General features: G+C 32.4%; 1 protein-coding gene across 2 annotated transcripts in view; it reads left to right on the top strand.

The window, feature by feature from the left end:
• Positions 1-1,629: 1,629 nt before the first annotated feature.
• Positions 1,630-25,370, top strand: part of LOC126772739 (uncharacterized) — a 53,402-nt gene continuing 29,661 nt past the window's right edge. For both annotated transcript variants that reach the window (XM_050493391.1, XM_050493305.1), the window contains exons 1-2: positions 1,630-1,795; positions 16,781-16,976. In XM_050493391.1, the coding sequence (XP_050349348.1) occupies positions 16,863-16,976 (114 nt within the window). In that variant the 5' untranslated portion in view covers positions 1,630-1,795; positions 16,781-16,862. The remainder of the gene's footprint in view (positions 1,796-16,780; positions 16,977-25,370) is intronic.

The raw sequence follows: 25,370 nt of genomic DNA, 5'->3' as shown, positions 1-25,370 counted from the left end.
TTTTGTTTTTGTTTATTATTAATTATGTAGTTTTATAAGATATATTATGCTCAATTTTAGTTCCTAGTTTTTTTTGTATTGGTTGTACTTTACATAAAATAATGACCGATTTTAACAAAAACAAGACTAAAACAAACTGTATCATCGTTGTATGTTTTCATTTCAATTAAGTAAGTCATTAGTTTATTTTTGCAAAATAAATGTATTAAATTTTAGTTTAATTTGTTTGCGTTTTGAATATTTTTTTTAAATACCTAATTATGTATATATAAGCAACATTACTTTATGTGCCTCGTTGATGTGGTGGCTATTGTCGTACCGCCAATAAAAAAGTTTCTGTCAAGAAATTCCCCACAGCAGTCATAGCAGTTGGTTCTGGGCATAAACTCCTTCCGTTTGTGTCTGATTGCAGTAATGCAGCGTTATGTTAGAGATAGAGGAAATAGTGTAAAGAGGAAATAATGTAAGGGGATAAGTGCACTTGTGTTTAAGCACTTTTCTGCACTATTATTCTCTTGTGCATTTGGCAAGTCACCGTTCCGAATGGCTAGCGTAATCGAAATCAGTGAGGAAGAAATGATCTTTATTAACTAAGATAATATTAAGGTTATTCTTAACTTTATGAAACTGTTGGCAATATAAATATTGATATGTATAGAATAAGTGCAAATTAAATTAATCAAAGGATAAAGTTCTCGCTTATAAATGGAATCTTTTCATTTAAAAAAAGGTTAAGGTTTTTCCTTTAATTATGATGTGTATTTATCTATTTGTATAGTATTCTTGAAAAAAGCCGTAAGTGTTCCGGTTAAGTGTTATTTAACAATCCGGTATCATATAGGTTATCTATCAAGGAATATTTAATATTTTGGGAGACTACGGCTCTCATGATCATAGAGCGGACGCGTATAAATTTCGAAGAAAAGAAAGATATAGTCCTGTTTTCATTATATCGATTGGTTGTTTAAAAATACATTAAATAAATTACGACAAGGGACACAGTTATTGAAATATTTGTTGGTTTGTAATCGTTGATAAAGTTATCCATAATGTACGCGACGAGTTGTTTTGTCATGACTTGTGGGCAGTGGTTAGGGGCCGCGTCCAGGGTTCGACGGCCGGTCGGATGTCTAGGATACTCACAGGATGTCGCTAGCAATCCCTTCAAACCGTAATACTCGACTATTAACTAACTCTATTCTGTAACCTATTCCATTGGTTTACTTATTTAGAAGCTTAGTGTATCGCATAGAATGTGTAATTTAGGCGTTTGTTTTTAATTTCGAAAAATGGAATTAAAATTTTATTGACTTTATTTCTAGAAAAGGTGGAATAGTTACATGATAAAGTTCAGCTTAGTTAGTGTATAATTATTGCAATCAATATATAACGTTTCGCAGATATTTTTAATTAAAGCTCGATCGATTAGACTATCACGCTTCGGTATAACCGCAATTTTCCGTATTTTTGCGGTTTTCTATAACTCAGTATTAAGGCGACTCCGTTATGTTCGAGAGGTTTTACTCATCGAGCCGCACTTATGATGTGGTGTGCATCTCCCCGCGGGCGGGTTGGCGCACCAGTTCAATGCTCAAGCGCTGCGCAGGCGCACACTCCACGAGGCAGTAACAACGCGCGGTAGTCTGACGCGTTTCAAACACGAAACGATCGTATACTGATCTAACTGGCACACAAATATTTTTATGAACAAACAAACGAACTCGTTAGTGATCTGTGTTTGTTAAACCTATTTTAAACAGTTGGTTGGAGTTTGGTGAACTCTTCCATTATTGAGGTGAGTGTTTTTTTACGTATAAAAAAAGAAAAATAAAAAAATAATGTAGAATTTAAATGTTTTAATCTATTCCGATTCATTTTTCAATTAATAGTATTCCAAGCAATATTGTGATTGAGGATATACATCCAAGTTCATGGTGCTAATGAACTTGAAAATATTCACTACATTTTAAGCACGTCCGCAGAGTTAAGCTCCAACTCAACGTCAGAATTTTCAGAAAATAAATATGTAAATAATACTATACACATTTCTTAAAATTATATAATTCGCGCACAATAAAATATTTTTTATTACGTTGGCACAGTTTTAGTAATGTTACTTATATTATTATTTCTATTGAAAAGACATCAACGCCACTTATCCTGAGTCGTTACAGGCAAGGCTGGAATCGATACGCGATATCGAACCTGTTTCTATGCGTATAATTAATCCACGCGATAATCACACATGTGCATGTTATATAACTGGTTTTAAACTTACAATTATGAAATAAAAAAGAATAGTTAATAAAATTAACAGTTCATTGTTCGAACGAAGTATTTAAATAAATTGAAATTGGCTGTTTTTTTTAAAGCGTGTGAAATTAAAATTATTTTCAAGTCTGTGATAAATTAAACAAAAACATAAGGATTTAGGTATTTTTAACTTATCTACAGATTTGTTGATGAACGCCTGGGTTTAACTATTTATCACGAATCCTTACTAAATATCTTTTTGTGCTGTCATTAGAAGTCCCGCCAAAAATGTTATTTGGTAATATAATTCAAATATGCATAGAAACGGCTATAGCTGTTTAATTAAGACGTAATAAAATTTTAGTCTATAGTAAAACAAAATATAATACCGTTATAGCCTACAATATATGACAATTAAAAAACCGGTTAATTATATTTCATCCGGTGAGTCACACGCGAGCTATTATGTCCGATACAGATGCAACTAAAGCGATTAGATTAATAATGTAAATAAATAAATTATCGTAAGTATTTTTATGCGTAATATATTGTAAAATACTTTAATAATAAGAGTATTGATTTGCATTCAATTAAATTGCCTTTGAACGTGTCATATATATCTAAGGTTTACTTAAGGAAAACTTGAATGATACATATTACAATAGATAATCTCGTATAAATCGCTTCTCTTAATGTTAAAATAATAACGTCAGATTTTCATGTCTGATGCTATGCTTCTTGATTATTTGTCGCTTTGTAAAAGAGTTAGATAAACTAAAATATAAAATAATTAATTGTCTTTGTGAAATAGCAATACAAATAAACCTATTAATATAAACTTTATTCCAGGACGCTTTTACAAGCACTATAGAACTAATTAACAAGAAATTAAATGTAGAACTATTATCTTTTCTGAATGTAGATTCTATTTAGAAAACCAGCAAGACACTCAATAGTTATTTAACACGTAAAGCCGTTGATCCTGCGATTGAACTGTTTCTGGTCGTGTCGGATTTGCCGCCCCATCGTATTGTGTCAGGCAATAGAGTGCATCTGTGTTTGCGCACACACGTGTGCACTATAATATATCATTCGCAGTTGGCTTAGCCGCCGTGACCAACATTATCATCATCAGTTACTTTTTGTCTAATCTAATTAAACACATTCATAAAATATCTGTTCAATAATTTAATGCGTAATTTAAATTTACTTATCTTGTAGTGCGTTCCAGTTTTCTGAACTAGATTTCAATGTCACACAAATCTTCTTACATTTATTATAATTAATAATTATGTTCCTCGTAAGTATATCCGTTTTCAAGATTGGAACGCCTCTATTAAATGAGTGACACAGTACGTATCTTTTATACAAGATAGCGGTGAATCGAAAGTCGGACCTTACGGCTTGGGCTGCAGAAATCACAGGGGGCAAATGCTGGTAAACTTTCTCGAAGCGCAGGGGCTTTTTTTGATGAATTCTTTCTTTCAAAAGAAGCCTCAGAGGAGGTGGACCTGGCGAAGCCCCGATAACGTGACAAGGAACGAGATAGACTTTATCATTTCGAATAAAAGGCACATATTTAGAGATGTTTCAGTGATCAACAGGTTTAATACCGGAAGTGATCACCGCTTGGTTCGAGGCACTCTAAATATCAACTTAAAAGCCGAAAGATCGAGAATGATGAGGTCTACTCTCCGACCTACCATGCTCCAAGCTGCTCAAGGCTCCGAAAAGTTCCAAATGGAACTTCAAAATCAATTCACCGCGTTGGAAACCATAAGCAGCATTGATGAGAGAACCGACACGCTGGTCAAAATACTGCAAAACACATCCCGCAAGTGTTTTCCGCCACAGAGAAGAGACAACGCACCAAAACTCTCTGCTGAGACACTCGAGCTCATGAGAAAACGACGAGAACTACCATCGTTTTTGTCAGATAAGGCCTTAAACCGAACAATAAAAACGCTGACGCGACGCGATCTCCGACGCTCCAATACCCGTGCCATCAAGGCTGCGATTGAGCAAAATCGGGGATCGAAAGTGTTCGCTCGCAAGTTTGGGAGGCCGCGTCTGACAAAACTTAAAACTGAAAATGGTGGGGTCGTTACCTCTAGGCCTGAGATTGTCGGAGAAGTAGAGAGGTTTTATGGGCAGTTGTTCTCTTCAAGATCGGATAAACCCGTGGGAATCAGTATTGATGACCAGCGCGCCCCTCTTATGCGCCATTACTCCGAGGAGCTCCCGGTCGTTGACCAAGGCGAGATTAGGGCGGCTCTAGAACAGCTTAAAAACAACAAAGCTCCGGGAGATGACGGAATCACAACAGAGTTGCTTAAGGCAGGCGGGACTCCGGTCTTGAAAGAGCTAGCAAGCCTCTTTAATTCCGCCATCCAACATGGCAAGACCCCGGAAACGTGGAGCGGGAGTGAGGTGGTACTGTTTTTCAAGAAAGGTGATAAAACCCTCTTGAAAAACTACAGACCAATCTCCCTCCTGAGTCACGTGTATAAGCTGTTCTCAAGAGTCGTCACGAACCGTCTCGCCAGACGACTTGACGAGTTCCAGCCCCCAGAGCAAGCCGGCTTTCGATCAGGCTACAGCACCGTGGATCACATCCATACTGTTCGGCAGATTGTGCAGAAGACCGAAGAGTACAATCAGCCGCTGTGTATGGCATTTGTGGACTACGAGAAAGCCTTCGACTCCATCGAAACCTGGGCAGTGCTCGACTCATTGCAGAGATGTCATATCGATTGGAGATATGTCGAGGTACTGTGATGTCTGTACAACGCCGCTACAATGACTGTCCACATCCAGGACTGTAAGACGAAGGCGATCCAACTGCGCAGAGGGGTGAGACAGGGGGATGTAATATCCCCGAAACTGTTCACCAACGCGTTGGAAGACGTTTTCAAAACGCTGGATTGGACTAGGTATGGAGTCAATGTAAACGGCGAGTATATCTCACACCTTCGATTTGCCGACGATATCGTCATCATAGCAGAGTCGCTGGAACAACTCACCGAAATGCTGCGTAGCCTAGGCGAGTCTTCCCGGTGTGTCGGTCTCAGTATGAACTTGGACAAGACCAAGGTCATGTTCAATAGGCATGTCGTGCCGGGACCGATATACGTCGAGGGGAAACCTCTCGAAGTTGTTAGTGAATATACCTACCTAGGACAGATAATACAAGTCGGTAGGAACAACTTCGAGAAGGAAGCCGATCGAAGAATTCGCTTGGGATGGGCAGCATTTGGCAACCTTCGTCAAGTCCTCAAGTCGTCTATACCGCAATGTTTGAAGACGAAAGTCTTCAACCAATGCGTCTTACCTGCCATGACATACGGTGCCGAAACGTGGACACTAACTGCGGGACTAGTCCACAAATTCAAAGTCGCTCAGCGTGCTATGGAGCGAGCTATGCTCGGAGTATCTTTGAAGGATAAGATCAGAAATGAGATTATCCGGAAAAAAACCGGAGTCACCGACATAGCTTGCAAAATTAGCAGGCTGAAGTGGCAGTGGGCTGGTCACGTATGTCGTAGGACCGATGGCCGTTGGAGCAGACGAGTCCTAGAGTGGAGACCGCGAATCGGCAAGCGCAGCGTAGGGCGCCCTCCAGCCAGGTGGACCGACGACCTTAAGAAGGTGGCGGGCACCAACTGGATGCGGAAGGCGGAGGACAGGGAGCTTTGGCGCACCTTGGGAGAGGCCTATGTTCAGCAGTGGACAACGATTGGCTGTTGATGATGATGATGATTTGCAAAATTTAAAGCAATAAAAAATAATTATTATTTGAATAATAATTATTATAGACTCGGTATGTAACATAAGACTAATAGCATATAATAGTTCTAAATTGCATGAATTTATTGTTTTTATTACAAGCATTCCAGGAACATCAGCTTATATCGTTTTAGTCAACGTAATTTCTAAAACAAATACTAAAATGCCATTAGTATAGTATCTCATGCAATGCGTCTTTCATTCAATCTTAAAAGTATCATTTTATCAAAAGGTTTAATTTAATGTTTAATCACGCGGTGCCATTCAAATGTCCAATTCAATATTGAAAGAAAATAAGTTCCCAACCGCCGGGCTTCTCTTATCATCGACCTTTGCAAGAGAAATTCTTAAGTTTTTTAATTTGTTTGCAAATAAAAGGGACCGAATAATTTTAAGAAGGTAAATATTTTTATTGGTATTATTTCAACTTAAGAGTTTGTTTTAATTACGATTATTTGACACAAATATAGAATACGGTAATGTGTAGAACACGTATATAAATCTAAAATAGCATTTTGAAATCTAGTCCTAAGGCCACTGAATTTTATGTGCCTATTTTCTGTTTATAATTCGGCTCTTAATTATTGATAAATGCATTTAGCAAACCTGCATGTATTGATTTTTTTAAAATAAATATTTTAGTTGATAGTAAAGGAAAAAAAATTTGAGCAAGCCTGCAGGAAATTCTGCCTTATGTAGTTGTACAGTTCTTAGCGAAGCAGCATGTGAAATCACGTGTAAATATGGTTCAGTATTAGACGTTTAAGGACTGTCCTTGTATATAGAATTAAAAAAAAACCTTAAATTATACTTTACGATTAAAAACATTTTTACAAAACAAACGTACATAATATTTAAGATTTGCTATTTAATAATATTTAAAACATTTTACAAGCGACGATATACTCCTAAAGTACAGTCCCTAAATTGTATATAAGCCATTAAATGTAATGTAATGTTAACATTGACACAATGACAATTATGTGTTCTTGCATCATTAACTGTAAATAAATTCTAGACACAATAAATTACCCATGACGTAAGAGAAACAGTTCTGTCGATATTATGAACTAGGGAGATGGTATTGAATTATGGAGACGGTATTTTATGAAGCGGTTGGCATTAACATTGAATGGAAAACTGTTACGCCACGTAATGCCCGTTGAACTTGGACCGCTTTGTTAGGTAAAATTTTGTTAGCGCTTGTTTCTAAGCTATTACATACAGCGAGAATAGTACCTAACTGGCTTCAACTGCTTAACTTTAGTTCTCCCGTATTTAAGTGATAAATTCATGGACGTCGAGTATTTGAAATGGATAGAAATTTCTTAATAAAAAACAGCAATCATTTAAATTTTCCTTCTTGTTTTAAATTAATTTAATTAGAAACGATCTTTTTTTATTTTAATAACGTCTAACATATCCGAAATATAATTTCGGTATCATTTCCATAACTCATTGAAGGAAATGCATTTCAAGCATCATAAAATTTTCTTTTACACTTGTAATCTTTTATGTTTGTACTAGTTTCCCCCCACGGTTTCGCCATGTGCGAGGCAGGTATCCTATTTCCTTTTCTGTACTTGACAAGGCGGAAGGTGTATGCTAAGTTTCATGAAAATAGGTTGAGTAGCTAAGACGTGAAAGCGCATAGAAACAAAATAACAGAATCACAAAAATTATAGAACTAGACCAATACGAACGAAATATAGAAAATTATATAACAAACAGCTAGATAAGCAGTTTTTAGTGCTTATACATTAAATACATTATTTTTAAATAAAAAGTACATTTTATACTTAAGAGAATTTTATGATGTTATATTTTTTATTAGAATACTATTTTATTTAAATTGACATGAGATACACCTAATAATATTTTTTCTATAATCTAATGTAATTAGATTTTAATTTAAATTAATAAATTCAATGGAAACTAGTTTACTAATGACTCGATTAATTAACTGTGCAAAATCTTGACATTTCGCTTAAAATGTTTACGTACATAATATTATTTATTTAAAGCACCTCTGAATTTTCATGTGCTTAATTTCTGTTTATAATTCATCTCGTGCTTTTCGGTGAAAGAAAACATCGTGAGGAAACCTGCATGTGTCTAATTTCATCGAAATTCTGCCACATGTGTATTCCACCAACCCGCATTGGAGCAGCGTGGTGGAATAAGCTCCAAACCTTCTCCCCAAAAAGGGAGAGGAGGCCTTAGTCCAGCAATGGGACATTAACAGGCTGTTACTGTTACTGAACCTGCGGAATATATTTAGAGTATTTTACTAAAATACTAAAATACTTAAAATTAATTTAGATGTTGATGATAAAATTAATGAAAGCATTGAATGCCATGTTTATCTTTAATTTATTTAATATATTAATAATTTTTAATCGGTTGTAGTTGCTCTTTTTATCCTCCTTTTATAGTTTGTAGGGGTAGTTTGTATTTTTTTTTCTAAAGACAATTCTATCGTTATTTACTCGCTGTCGTAAACGGTTATAAATATAGCCCTAGTATAATTGTAATTGTAAAAAGCTATTAATTTTTTTTCAAGAATATCTAAGTAACATTTCAGAGTTTTGAGTGTTATATTCGTAACTTGGAAAGCACGTAACGCCGTTAGTCCTGCGCCCGAGGCCCGACCTCTGTCCAGTCGTGTCGGTTTGCCGTTTGATCGGATTATGAAAGTGAGGGAATAGAGACTGTATTTACCTGTGTATATACACACTCACTTATGCACGATAGTGTTCCCTGTGCAGTTGACTAGACTCCATCGAGAGAATGGTCGCAGTAGTCAAAGTCGGTATCAGGAAGACGTCATCATTATATCACTACTTCAATACTTAGTAATTTAATTTATATTTAACATTTTTTTAAATAATTATATTCCAAATATTTATATTGTAAAAACAATTAAATTATGATCGAAATAGATTTATTTTTCGATCACAACAGAACCATCAAGCAAATGATAATTCTTTGTCAGTTTTTTAATTCACTCAATTGCTATTAACTTTATTTTTAAATTACATCAGCGTTTATTTGACGGATATTATAATTTTATCATATCCTCTTGGCGCATATGTATAAAAAAGCATAAAAAATAAGTATTAATATTATTTACAAAATATTATACACGTGAAGTAAGAAATAAATGATAATAATAATACTTACGTTAGGTAATTGTCATAATAGACAACAAATTACAATTAATTGCGTGACGTCACTCCCAAGGTCAATGGATCTTAAGCCACCTCTGTAAGGACGACGTGAGCAGTCGTGATACCAGTATCAAGACTATTAAGTCGTGATCTTGCCAATAGGAAACGTTTAACATAACCGTCCCGACAGTCTTCATAAAGATAAATAAATTGAATTCGTTTTTCAAATTTTTAAATGTGTATAAATTTGCACGACGTTTTTATATTGCTATTGACACGTAAAATCTAGAATCGCTTCATACAGGATAGTTAAAATAAATCAAAACAAAACGTACTTACATATAAAAAAAATATAACTTAAGTTTTCATTATGTTTCGGTGTAGTTACAAACTACAACATTGCTATATAAATTTCAAATGAGATATTCATAATTTGCTAACCTAGAAGATAGTGGCTTAATTTCAAGAGATATCAATAAATATTTTATGCAAGCATTGTGTCGCATAAAATTACGTCTTTCATACTGTAAAGCTCTAGTGCAGCATGGGCCTGTCCAAGTTCCACTCATAATATTATAATCCGTCGGCGTCGAGATAATAATGATTGTTTTGCTGCTCCATGGTGCTTGACCGTGCTATTCTTTGCTATACTTTATGACTTATGGTATGTATCTGTTTGACGGTTGTTAGTTTTTTGCATCGTGCGTTCTTGCAATTAACGTTACGTAGGTATGTTTAATTATATATTTTTTTGTTCTTGGAATTAAAAAGATAAAAAATTTGATTGTTGCTTATTGCTTTATCTCATACCTACATATATAAAAAATGTTTGTAGTTATCTATTGCAATGTCTGTACACCATATGCTGATCTTACTTGTTCTTTAATAAAAAGTTGTTAATAAATATATTTTTGTAAGCTTTGGTAGAAAACGATGTGTGTTTAATTTTGTGCTAATTCTTTAAAGTTTAATGAAAATTATCTTTCTAAAAAATTATCAAACATATTACTATACTACCAATATTACCATATAACCAACAATATTGGTCAAAGTGGTTACTGTGTTACCCTCATTAAATTTGTAGCATTAATTTATACAGTCTTCCCTCATTAATAAACGAACTATCCAACGAAAAAAAAACAAATCCGAGTTGTAGTTCCTGCGATCAACAATAGCAACCTATATTATTGTTGCTATTTGTATTTTGTCTTTGATTATTCATCAACTTTACACTATTTACGTGCTAATTGCCACAGAGCTATCTGCCATAGACCCCACTCACACGTATCCTTGTGGCGGACTGTCAATAGTATCTAATCAAATATATTAGGATTAAACTATAGACAATGTAGTATTTTTCAACGATTTTTCGTAACACAACCCTGTAGTTTTATAATATAAATAAATATTACAGTACAGCTAGGAAATATTATGTATAATCACATAAACCCAAATAGCATAGTTTTTCATGAAGGATTTATTACATGCTCATTCTTGTAACGACTAACATTTATTTACAAGTGAATTACACATGCTTCGAGTACCGTAGTCGTCCGAATTCCGTGACAATTCGCGTTACTTCACCCACATACTTTTATTTAAATATACGCCATGGATCAACACTTAAACCTGACCCACTAAGCAAATATATGCAAATAGTGTGAATATAATGATAAAAACGACGATGAATGACTCGAGTTCATTGATCTGTAAAGCAGACGAGAGGTAATATATAAACAACATAATAAATTGTTTATTAAATACGAATATATTGTTAAAATCTATATAAGTTTTGATAATGCATATAAAAATATTGTTAAATTTTTAATATATGTGAAAATTAAATGGCAATTTTATTAAATATTGAAGCAATATACTACAGTTTTATAATTAAATATTATATTATATTAAAAATAATTAGATTTCGATGAGAATTTGTGACTTGTTATTCGTTGATTGCAAAATATTTCACAGTTATAGAAATCCCTAGTATGCGCTAGTGTTTCCAATAACAAAAACGATAAAATTAGAAATGTCAAAAAAAATTAAAAACTGATTTTCATTTCTTTTTTGGAATATTTACAATATAGATAATACAATTTGAATATTATGAGGATCGTTATCAGACATTTAAATTCTGAGAGGGTTGAGATTCGCAAAGGACAAAAGTGGTGTGAACCCGTCGAGTGTGAAGGTGACATTGACATTGAGTCTGAAGACCGAGATGTTAGGTGGACTGACCACAGCCCTTTGGATATATTTGTTACAATTTTGACCAAAGATCAAGAATATTCCGTAAAATAAATACGAATATATCGTTTGTGTATTACTTACATAAATTTATAAAAATTATTATTTGTTCTAGATTTAAAGACTGAATATTTGCATATGTATTGCTGTCAATATTTGCATATCAATTAATATAACTTGGTAGTTATACATCCTTAATTTACCTGCCTTCACGCGAAGGTCTGATATACAATCAGCGATTATTTCCCACGGTGCGTGAGTCAACGATCTTCAGAGCAAGGTTTACTCTGTTTAAGCAATGATACGTGCTAACGATGCAAACTACCCGCAACTAATAGCAACACCATAAGGGTTTCTTGTTTACACTCAAAACCACTTCAAACTGTTTGTTTGAAATGAATGTTAAAATTATGTACAGCGCTATTCTATTGTATATAAAAGACACTGTAACTGACTGTAACTCTTAATTACTGATGAACATTTAAACAGATATTATAAATGCGAAAGTAATTCTGCTATAATACCCGTGCGATGCCGCGGGCGAAAACCAATCTATACATGTTTTTATAACATAAAATATTGCACCGATCACTAATAGATCACCTCTAGACATAGATATTCGTGATTTGTTGTAACCGCCAATCCTTTTGCTACTTGTTTCCACTATTGTCTAGCTTGCACCAGGAATAACAAATTGAAATGTCCATTATAAATCTCAACCCGCAAAAAAGTTCAATAGGGTTATACAAAACTTAACAGTATTTTTTAAATTCATATTTCACGCAACGGATTATCTTTTAGCATTTTCTACTTAAATATTCTATTCTATAGAGCTCAATAAATATTTCATTTTATAAATTTATTATTTAACAAATAACGTGAGTCAAATCATTACAATTTACAAGCAGTAAACGTTGCCGAGAATAACCGATAGCAATCAACAATTAAGTGTAACATCGGCTAGTTTTTATTAAACTTTATTATAATAGGCTGTATACATCATCGAAGCAAATCGTTAAAAAAATCTATTAATGAATTCCTTTATTAATATACTATACAAAGTTCGTTGTATTTTAATTGTTGTTTTAAAATTAAAAATAACTTATATGTGAACCAGTAAAAAACATAGTTAAATATTGTACATACAGGCTTTTTACTTCTGTTTTTCTGTTAAATAAGTGCCAACACTTGGATCATCATAATATATGTTATTCCCAATATAAAAAAATTGTAATTATCATATTAAAAACATCAAAAACTAATAATATCATTCACGTGCCGTTTATTTCTGGTTTGTCGACTACATATGAATTAATAATGCTACATTAACACTATTTTTTATAGTAAAAAACAGTTATATGTTATTTACACAACTTTGTGACCTTATTATCAGCACAAGATCCAAAAGTTTCTTATTTTAGATGATTTCAACTGAAATTATTTAATGGATTTAAAATAAATCTGACTACGGACCTTGTACTTTAGCATATAATGTATGTAAGTTCGCCGACTTCTCGAAAACGCCAATACCGATTTAGATGATTTCAATTTAATTGTATTGAGGTAGGTTCCTGGAATCACATATATATTTTTAACGAATATTGAAGAATTGAAAACTTTTTTTACATATACATAGATAATAATAATAATGTCCTCCAGACCGATTTCGCCCACAGCACAATCTCAAGAGAGATTAGCTAACTACGCAGGAGATATTATAGTGCACAAGTGTGTGCGCAAATACAGGTGCACTCTCTATTCCCTAAATCTCATAATCCGATGGGACGGTAGTCCGACACGACCGGAAAGACTTCAGGCTCAGGACCAACGACTTAAAGTGCTTTCCGAGGCACGGGAGTGTACACACTTCTAACTTTCAGACTCCGGGCTGCTACTGAGAATTTTCTGACAGAAAAACCCAATAACTTTTTATAGGCCCGACCTGGGAATTGAACCCAGGACCTTTGGGTCTGTGGCCTTACATCAAGCCAACGAGGCAGTTGACCAACATAGATACATACTACGTAGCTTATCGTTATTATTCAATAATCCAGTTTGTATTTTTAATTAAATTTATTTCACCGATCTGCTTTAATGCGGATTGGTTATAGCATGATTTACATCCAAGACAAGTAGTATTCACGATGATTTCATTCACCACCGAGCACGAGATAAATTATAAACACAAATTAACCACATGAAGAATCAGTGATGCTAACCCTATTATATATTATATTATTTGAACCTACAATATTTGGATAAGATTCAAGTATTCTAACCGCTGGGCCATATCAACTCGACATTTCGTCAAGTACCTATTTTTTTATCGATAAGTTAACCATAGTAAATTCTTGAAGCTCGGCACCGACCTCAGATAGCTTTGTGGTATAAAATCATTTAACAAAAAAAACCCTGGTGAGTTATTTTCACTTTTTGTAGTTTTAATTTATTTTTTAATGAATAGCTTGTTATTTAAGACTCATTTCAAATTAAAAAGAATGAATACGTAACTATTGAATTGCATTGCTTGTTAAGAACAGTTACATTGACCAGTGTCCCGTGTTTATTTTTTTATTGACTCGAGGTATTTGACCGATCAAATTTAGAGCCGGTTAATCGGGCTTCGTTATTTATGTAAATGAAACAAATACAACCGGACATACCGGGTGTATCATCGTAGACACGAACCGTTACAAGTTGAAGTTGGAATTTTATGCAGTCTACTTTAACGACGAATCAAAACAGAACATTTTCAATACAGGTCACAGCCGTTTTTTTAACAAATCAGTTTGTTTGCAATTGTAAATCTTAGCGTAATTATTATTACCTAATTTGATAAAATCTCTGTGAAGTTTCATTTTGATTCAAAATTGAACAAGTTATAAGGGTCTCGAAGTATGTATTCGAAATGAAAATAAAAAGAGCTCTTAAAAAAATTATACCTTTTTGGTTCTGGTCTTAAAATTAAACCTAATAATATACTTACACGGCTTTTAGTTGTGCGAAATAGCCGCAGAATGTTTCGTTTATATTCGTTATTAACTCATAATTTCTAACCACATTATTTCTTTATTAAATTCACGAGGTTCTGCTTGTTACATCTTTTCTTTCTTACTTGATAAGAGGAGTCATCGAGTTACACGCACAAGTACCTACATACATTATATATGTTGGCTGGATAAACATACCGAGTAGTGCAGTCACCGATTTTATACTTTAAATTCGTACAAAGATATTTCTTTATTTTATTATAAGTATATTCTGAATGTGAATGTTTTAAAAAATTCTTGGTTTCATTTTTATTATACGGGCGCTTTTACGATACATCCTTTTATTGACTAAGATAAAGCATTTCATTTTTAATTTTATAAATGCACAACACGTCTTAGCTTCATATTAAAGATGCAAGACATGAGCCATCGCCCGGGAACAACTGGCAGGGATAAACTGACAATTATTTCGAACATTTATTAAGTAATAATATTTATTATCTTGTGCCTGATACCAAACCGTGATTTTTTTAATGGTATAAAACATAATCGGAGAGGAAACATTATTTTTTTATTTTAAAATTACCTTTAAAATATGTATCAGATCATTTTCATCCCGCGTCCGTCTGGTTCAATTAAGTGCAACGGGATTTATATATTAAACACTCGGTACGGGCGAAATGAAATAGTACCTATTAAATATATTTATAGTGGTATGCACTGCGAAGTCTTTAAAACATAAACGCATAGCAACTAAAGGAAAGCCGGCGATAAGTGGGGTTATTACGATTTATGAAGTGAAGATTATATCTTTGATTTAATTTTTTAACAACTTTACAAACTTTACTTTTAGCATTAATAATTATAAAAAAAAGTATTATATGATGCCAATATAATATTTGGCAGTTTTGTTAGATCTAAACCAAGACATAATATGTATATAATGTATATGTAGTAGTAATGTAGAGACATTAAAATTATAATATGAGATTTATTTATAACAAGCAAAACCCGCGGCTTTGCCAGTGTGGAATTCAATTTTTATCCTTTAAAGTTTGCCATTTCAATGTACATAATGCCCATTTGAATTATTGATATAAAATATTAAAGTTAAATTGTCTCGTAAAGCCAGTGCAGCCGCTGAAGCTGCTCAAATACTCAAGCGCCGCAAATATTTACTTTTATCCAACGGACATGAATTTGTCGGAGCTAGGTTTTGAAACATTAGGTCCATACAAAATATCGTCCGATACAAAAAAAATCATAAAAGATCTTTCTAAGAAACTAGTACACACTTCTGGTGACGCAAGAACTGGCGCATATTTAGCCCAAAGGCTGAGTCTAGCGATGCAGAGAGGCAATAGTGCCAGTGTCTTGGGTACAATGCCACAGGACAATCTTTTAGTCGGCGCGTTTTTGCTATAAATTTGTAATGTGTATTTTGTTTTTTTTTTATTATTTTAATTTTGTATATTATAAAAATGACTTGGTCAAAAAAAAAAATAAGCTGAGATGGCCCAGTGGTTAGAAGGCGAGAATCTTAACCGATGATCGTGGGTTCAAGACCGGGCAAGCACCACTGAATTTTCATGTGCTTAAATTTGTGATTATAATTCATCTCGTGCTTAACGGTGAAGGAAAACATCGTGAGGCAACCTGCATGTGTCTAATTTCATTGAAATTCTGCCACATGTGTATTCTACCAAACCGCATTGAAGCAGCGTGGTGGAATAAGCTCCAAAACCTTCTCCTCAAAAGGGAGAGGAGGCCTTAGCTCAGCAGTGGGACATTAACAAGCTGTTACTGTATATTATAAAAATGTCTGTACATAGTTTCAACAAATAAATATATTTTATATATTAATTTCAAATAATTAAAATTAGGTATTAGGTAGCAAAGGTAGCCTAAAAAAATTATTGGTTTTTTTGTTTTATGGTTACTCGCAAATAGGGTAAAAAATATTAACTTAAAAAGAGGCAGTTAATTTGAAATCCAATACAGACACTTCAATTTTATTTATTTGTGTAAATTTTATATGGCAAACTATAAGGATAATATTTTAAAGCTTGTTCCACTACGCGGCTCCAGAGAGGGTTGGTGTGTATTACCGACATTGCGCAGTCGTGCAATTTATTTTAATATCGAAATGTGAGAGGATATTCCTTAAAAATAAGTAGATATAAGTTTTAAACCAATTTATATAAATTTTCCAACCGATTATAAATATTTTATTGTTTATTTTTTTATATTTAAAAAAAATGAAATTTGATACTACAATCGATACTAGTTTTAATGCAAAGAAATATTAATTTTAACTTTTCTTTGTTTCAGTTAAAAGTAATATGTGACGTCAAATTTTTGTCACGTCAAGTGCGTGTTAGGGTTTCAAGTGGAGTTCGGACTAGAACTAGAGATGCACACTATGGATACCTTGGGCTACGGCCACAAGAAGTACCGGCCGCCGCTCTCCCCAAGCAGCTTCTACCACCATGACTACTACTCCAGGCACACAACTCTTCGCCCTCAGGTAAAGTGATACATGTTATACATTCAATTAAAATGTTGCTAGCATTTCTGTTGTCACTAGATATGGCGATTTGTACGGCATTTTTTTGTATTATGTCATGATAACAGATTGACGAAATAGAAATGATTTTTTACAAATTTACAATAGGTTTTATGACCGGTATCATAACGTGTTTGGTAAGTTGTTCATCGATATAATTATGATCGAAAATATTTTGTAATATTATACTTATATAGCTAAGACGTCTATACAATGATTATATATAATTTCATAAGACTTTGACAAATTTAAAATATTATTTTTAGTAGAATATATTTGTATATTCTAATAATAAAGATATTGAGCCGTCAACAAAAAATATTTAAGGCTCGTAAGAATTTTGAAAAGTAATCAATAAAAGAACGTATTAATTATCTTAACCGACTATCACAATATTTTTTTTAATCTTTGATCAATAAAGACTGATTAATTGGTAACTGGAAGGGCAATATTAAAAACAAGCCTGAGATATGATCAAAATTTACTGGAAGAGGTTGCGAACTTTTTAAAAATTTTGTAAATATTTTTTATATCGTCAAATCTAAAAGTCAGTAAGCGTTTAGTAGCAAACCTTAATTATAGTGAAGAAACTACTGAAACAAGATATTTGGTAAGATATAACGCTACTTATTTAAGTGGTAGAGATCATGCTTTTTATATAAAAAGATGGTACAATTAGATTTGAAGTGAGGCTAAGGGCCATTGGGACGATCCCGTTACATAGAACGGTATCCAACAATGATCGTTAATGTGAATAAAGGCAGCCTACTATAATTCTGTTATACAAAAAGAAAGAAACATTTTTAAATAAATCGAGATAGGAAATACGCTTCAATAACTTTTTTCTACTTTAATGTGTACAAAGAATTATAAATTATTTTTAATATAATACATAACGTATTAACGTATCTAAAACATTTTATGAAAAAAAGACTAATTTATTTAAAATACTGTTACTACAAAAATAATAAATTAAGGTAATATGTCACCCAACGCTCTTCGGGCATACCCAGCCAGCTCTAACAGAGCGCTCATAAATATATCGTTTCGTCTTTTGTTTAACGGTTTAAATATCTATGTCATTAATTATATTATACGAGGTAGTCTCGAAATGCGCTTAACATTTTTATTATTTATATAAAAAGACGATAAACTACATTGTATATATTTTATTTAAAATACAGTTACCGTTCCTTTTACCGCAGTTTTGTGAAATAGAAATCAGTTTCGGCATTTTATATATTAGTTTTGATAAAACGAATCCGCCTGTTCGATTTCGGCCATTCTCAGTGGAAGCTAGGCAATATTGTACAAACGCAGGTGCATTCTCTCACTGACATAATCCATAAAGACGGCAGTGTCACACTACTGGAAATAGCGCAGGTTCATGTTTGCTTAGAAAGTGTAAGCAATGCCAATCTCCAGGCAACGAACTACTGTTGAGAGTTTCGTGACAGAAAAACCAAATAACTTTGTAGCCTATCTTCAGATTGAACCCATGATCTTGAGAACTGCAGTGATCTACTAGAGTGATGGCATTTAAGATTTTGATATAAGTTAACATCTCGTTAAGGTGACATAATTTTATTACAATGAAATATTTAAAAAAAAACATAGCTCTAATGCAGAAGTCGTATAAGTGAATGCATTTCGTGTATTCGTAACAATGTTTTTAAAATATAAATTTACTTCAACTTTAATTGGTCAGCATATGTAGAGATACAAATTGATTTGGAATTTGTAGATATTTTTAGAATTAACAAAAAAGGGGTTAGAATATCTCAAATAAAATTCTTTCGAACTTTCTTTTTACAAGTTGACGTCAAGACAATTTTCCCACATGGGAAGTATTAATTTTTTAATTAGGCTTATTTATACAATCTGGTTTTGGATTAAACACCAATAATTAATGGTTAGCGCCTCTACTGTTAATTACGTTTGATTGAGGTTACTGATGGTCCCCAACATTAAACCGCATTGACATTTGATCAGCGTCGATGTCATTTCACCGTTATAACCTGTTACGGGATTTTTATTATCGTAAATTCTTTGTATTTTTGGGATGTTTAGTTTCGTTAATATATGTTTCACGTTGAATATATATGATTTGAATAAAAAAAAATGATTCTCTATCTACAATATGCATATTTATTTGAGCCTTTGCATGTACATGTGTAATGAACGCTATGAAAATAATAAAAAAGATAGATTTATGCTCCACTGGTCTATATCGCTTCTTAATGTAAAGATCATTACCGCTACAACTGGCCTTATACCTATTATGAAACGTAACGGCAGACACCAGATTTTTTTTATGAACGGGTTTTTATTATAAAATTGTAACTGCCACATTACTCAATTCAGTAATATACAATAATTACGTATTATATTCTATAGACTTATAGACGAAACGAATGATTTGTAATTCGAAAAAATGTATTTTTTAAACTATATATTTACCGCCTATTATGATTAATATGACGTAACTTCATTACCCAAACACATTTTTATAAGAGCTCTTAACAACAATTATAATAATTAAATGTTAACAAGAAGCTGCAGAAAAAAAGTAATCGCTTAAAAAGAAGAACGTACTAAAATATTTCCTTATTACTACTTAAGTTTGATGTTTATTACGAATTCGTGAATTAATTCAAATAGTTGCCGGTAGTCGGTCATTGTTCCGTACAACAATTTACATAGATGCTTGATAATGATACTGCGCGGGAAGAGACTCGAACAACAGTTAAGAGCGTGCTTTAAAATAATAATAATAAAAATATACAATCGTTAAGCGAAGCGTGGCATAAATGAATACCGCAAAATCAGTAAGCAGACCAGCAATGTAATGCCTATGTGATGTGTATTTGTGTCGTTCCTAAAAACCCAGGAAGCCTGTTCCGTGCCCGTGATGCCGCTAATTAATAAATATTTATTATTCTTCCGCATGTTTTTCTAATTAACAATTGATACTGCGACGTATTATTGTATAAACAAAGTACGATGTAATCCACGGCACGCGGCTGACCGATAAGGTAGAACCTTTTAAAGGCAATTTGTAATTATGACATTTATAACTCATGATCAATGAATAGATTTATTTTTCGAAAGATAAATATTTCATCGCTACTACTTTATAGTGAAGAAATTGTTTAAGGATTAATTATTATTATGATAATTTTCATCGTTTAGGTATAATACTAATATTATAAAAATTAAACAAGGTCTTTTCCTTTACGTCATATTTTGTAAATTAATATTTATTTGTTCACGAGCTATGTTTCGAGTTTTATTCCCACGTTTTTTTTTGTAAACACAGTATCTCGTCAAAAGTAATCTAGTGACAATAGCTTAAAACATAACAATAGATGTACTATCTTAAAGACTTTTTCGTTAGAAAGTAAATATATTAAATGAGTAAATCGCAGCGTTAGCGCACTTAATACTTAAGTTGGTCAAATGTCTGAGAAAAGTAGCAAGCGCTTTGTCCGAAGACGATTGCACACTGAGGTCAAATGCCACCTAACCGTTACGTTAAACAAATGACAATACTTAATTATTTCTACTCGAACAATTTCACAAAACTATTCACACAACTCACAACTTAATACTTACTCGAATGTTTAATAAAAAAGTCAAAGTCAAATTTAATATAGAATGTGTTTCCTGCTCATCAAAAATCTATCACCGGAATTGGAACAAAATATTACTTATTTGAGAATAACCGACGAAAGAAACTCAGCGTCTTTATATTATAATGATATGTTTCTTGTCGATAGACACACACTATGCGCGTTTTTGTACAAAAATAATAAATAAACATTAAGGGGCGGTATGTGGTGGATCTTGGTTTTGTCATATCCACATTTTAAATGAATAGTTTATATTTGTTGTTCTTTATTTTTGACCGCCCATGTGGTCTATATTATAATATTCAAGTAGGTTAATATTGTTTTCTCAAATCTTTACAGTGAATTGTATTATTTTCTTTTGAGAAATAAATTCTTAAATCGTAAACTTTATGTTTGAACGCGCTTATCTTACGAGTTACCAGAGCAAATTGAAAAAAAAATTAAATATGATATATTAAGGAACGTTATATGCTATATAACTGGATGCTAGCTCTAGATTTAAAACAGTAAACTGTAGGTTTAACTTGGCGCAATGGTACCTAAATAGTTTATAAGATGTTCTTTGCACTTCGTTATGTATTCATCATATATGAATATGACGAGCCGGTTGGCATGGTTGGTAGATACTTGCCTTTCACGGCGAAGGTTGTGGGTTCGATTCCCACCCAGGATAGACATTTGTGTGCATGAACATGTCTGTTTGTCCTGAGTCTGGTTGTTATTATCTATATAAGTATGTATTTATAAAAAAAAATAGTATATGTAGTATATCAGTTGTTTGATTTCCATAGCACAAGCTTTGTACAAGCTTAATTTGGGATGAGATGGCCGTGTGTGAAAAATGTCCCAGAATATCGTATATATGAGATAGGCATGTGTATTGTTAACGCGATTAAAGCCACGAAGCAATAGTCGTTCAAATTTTGTAGCATATTTAATTTCAAGTTAAAAAACGAACGATAAAACTTAAGTTTTATACACATTAGAAGCCAAATAATATTCTTGAATCTAGTTCTTTGACTAAAGAGGTAACAGTGTTTATAGAAGCATAAATCATTTGTATGAATATAATTTGTAGAAATAATAGCCTTACATAAATTATCTATAAATAAGTCCTTCAAAGTATCTAAGCTACTTGAATTTTTATTTTGGCTGTAATTGAGAACTACCACACGCCACTTTGTATTATAGGTGTGATTTTTTTTTAATTAGTAGGTAAACAACTTTAATGAACTTTAAGAAATTAATTTAAAATTAAGAGATAAAAAAAGGACTTTAATATATAAAACTATTGAATACCATCATCACCATCATATTATCTTTAGTTACTTATATTATAACAAAAAGAAAAAGTATTTAGCAGACATTTATCTATCGGCCGCCTGCCTGACGCCAACCCTGTTTGAGAATGCTTTTGCTTCCTAGGGTTGCTATTCCACTACTATAAAAAAGGCTTAAAAATCCTTGAGTTGACTCTTACGACATCTGTAACGTGGCCTCACATTGCTCTGGTAAAAACAGAAATCAAACTTGAATTATAAGAATAAATGCGCATCAACTTATTCGTCTAGAACGTATTCGTTAATCTATTAGTAATATTTGTTGTTAATCTAATTAATAAAATTGTTCTAAATATAAAAAAGTCTATATACATTATATATATAGCCTTGTAGCGAATGAAAACGAAAATAATAATCTTTTATATCGCATGTAAGCTTACAAACAAGTTTAATGCGGTTTTGTTGTAATTGTATTGTAATGTTACGTGTCGTTGTAGCTTACCTTGCACTTGCTGCATCTTCAGTGCATTAGCCGGCCATGGAGAAGCCGGTTTGGGTGCACGCTATTTACCTACAAACGAGAATTCTTAGAGACTAGTGTGAGTCGCCGACATCTTGAAGATCCAACGAAATCGTTTTTTTATGTGTCGATACATTTTTAGATCATTCTTTTTATTTTGGAATCAAATTGCAGTGTTACGTGTTATTGAGTTTGCGCTTCGAGATTCTTCAGTGCAATAGCCGGCCATGGCGGAGCCGGTTCGGTCTCTAAACGGGTCAGCCAAGCTGCTAGGCTAACGTAGACTCCGGCTGATAACATGACCACTGTGTTTACATATTACTTGATACGTGAACTTAATAGTTTTGTAATTTTACGAATAAAGGAATCGAGTGATTATACAATAGAATGTTGTTTCGAAACCTTATAAATATTAAAAAATAAATATCTATATAAAATTTTGCGGATTTAAATTAAGAAACATTTTAGCAAACGCTTTATAATTAGTGAATATTTACATAATATTATGTGAATCATTCTGAAGACTAAAATGAATTATCAAATGTAATGTACTTATTGAATAACAGTATGTCAGTATGAACTTTTTTTTTTATTCATTAAAAATAGAAAACAAATATAATAAAAATATTTGAATTATTTATTCTGTAATCCTTTTATTGAAATAAAGTTGGCAGATTGGCCCATGGGCCACCTGGTACTGTTATAAACATTAGTCATTCCTTACATCGCCGATTCGCCGCCACCAACCTAGGGAACTAAGACGTTATGTCCCTTGTGCCTGAAGTCACACTGGTTCACTCACTCTTATGTTCAAACTGAAACACAACAATACTGATACAAGTTATGCTAAATATATTACTAAAATATAATGAGCTTTCATTAATTAAGTTATCGATTTGTTAATATAAAATAATATTGTATGTGCAATATCATAATTGAAAATTGCCTCGAGCCGTTGAACTAATTAAGCTTCTACTTCAACTTGGATAAAAACGAAATGTGATCCTCTAAAATTTATCTTTGTACAGTAATTTTAGTTATCCGTCACGCTTAATTACATGTGACATTTGAATCACTCATGTTATATTTCAAATGTTCACGTGATTATAATGACTGCATATTAATTAAAATACCTTAATTATATTTATTGTCGTGTTTTTATTTAAATCAGCATAAGAATAAAAAACATTGTTTTGCGAAATCTGCTTGAGTCTTTGCTAAAATGTACTATAGATATATAAAACGCCTATATTTTAATTTTTAAATAATTCTTAAATAAAAGATTATACACATTTTATTACAGAGCTTTAAATATATTGTCTCAATATTTGAACAATTATTTATAAAACGTATTTTAGCTTTTTGTTTTTTTTCTCTCTAAGCTAAGTTTATCTGTTATGAAACTTGATATAAATTTTTTCTTACACATTACACATACATATAGAGTATTTCAAAAGTTAATTTGGGTTATAAAATTGTTTGAAAACACACATTGTGTGTTTCCTTGACAGTTAAACAAACTGTCTGTCCCTCGTGGCGGAACTAATGTTGTGACAGTGTAGATTTTAATATACATACGTTCATACTTTTAGCGGTAAGGTTATAAATCCGATGTAAGCACTTATTATTTTCTTGATAATAAATTTGGTTATTAGCGAAATAATGATTTTATTAGGATGTATTTGCTAACAACAATTGTCATAAGGAAAGTGATCACAAAGTATGTCAGTAGGTCCTCTACCTTTCTCTTCTCTGGTTTGGATTTAAAAAAATGTTTCCACATGAATTCGTGATAGAGATTATTTAGTTTGTAAATAGTAAAAAAGTGATACTATTGCAATACTTCCATTTTTAAATACCTCCGCTTTTTTACGCTTATTGAAATAAATAAATTACTAACTTCGGCTTAAATTATTAAGACCATTATAACTGTTGATGTATTTTATTGTTATTATGACTGATAAGTTCATAGACTAAAAAAATACAGAAAAAAGGTTTTATACACATTGTGTAGTTATTTTGTTTTATATTTATTAATAACAATAATTTGGTTGAGCAGTCATATGTAAGGCTATGTATGAAAAGTCAGTATGTTTATATAAGTGTAAAAAACATATATTTAAAGAAAGTGACGGTGAAATACGATGACAGCTTTTTTTAAAATTAGTATAACATTTTTTTAAATTTATTCATTAATCCTTTATTGCACACAATTTACAAACATATAAAAGAGCAAGTAGTACATATAGTATGCAAAGGCGGCCTTATTACTTACAGTGATCTCTTCCAGGCAACCTCTGTGAAGAGAAATGTTTATGTTTTTCGATTCGATTGTTAATCAGGCATAGTGTGCGAACAACTTATACTTAAAATTTAATGAATGCTTATAAACTTAGTACAAACAATTAATATAACATTATTATAATAATTAGTATTTTGAAATTGTAATCATTACAATACCGTTACTTTAACCAACTATAAAATTCTCATTAAAACTGTCATGAAACGAGCCACAAATACAGACATACGAGACGAGAATAAAAGAAAACTTTAAGAAAGCGAGTTAGGATCCGAGACAGTCGTAAACTTCAATAATAAAATGAATAAGAAGCAAATAATAATGAGCGTACTGCCCGCACTGAGGCTTTTGACCGATCCGAGTTCATTGGTCCAGCGGCGATAGAACGAATGCCTTAATTAACTGTTCATCTAGACATTTTCTTTAGTGCTATTTACAACAAAAGTTGCCAGTGACAAAAACAAACCGAAACCAAATTAAATTTCATAACTTTCTGAAAACTATCTCAAATCTAAGAAGTATTAAGTAAGATGATGACAAGATAAGAATTTATTAGTATCTAGTACTTAACTTCATATCATAACTTCTTCTTTCGTTTTTACTTATACATTTATTTTTTACTTA

The sequence above is a fragment of the Nymphalis io genome, chromosome 1 (genome assembly GCF_905147045.1).
Source record: "Nymphalis io chromosome 1, ilAglIoxx1.1, whole genome shotgun sequence".
NCBI classification, from domain to species: Eukaryota; Metazoa; Arthropoda; class Insecta; order Lepidoptera; family Nymphalidae; genus Nymphalis; species Nymphalis io.
The sequence above is the reverse complement of the archived record's forward strand: the minus strand, read 5'-3'. Positions and strand labels throughout refer to the sequence as shown.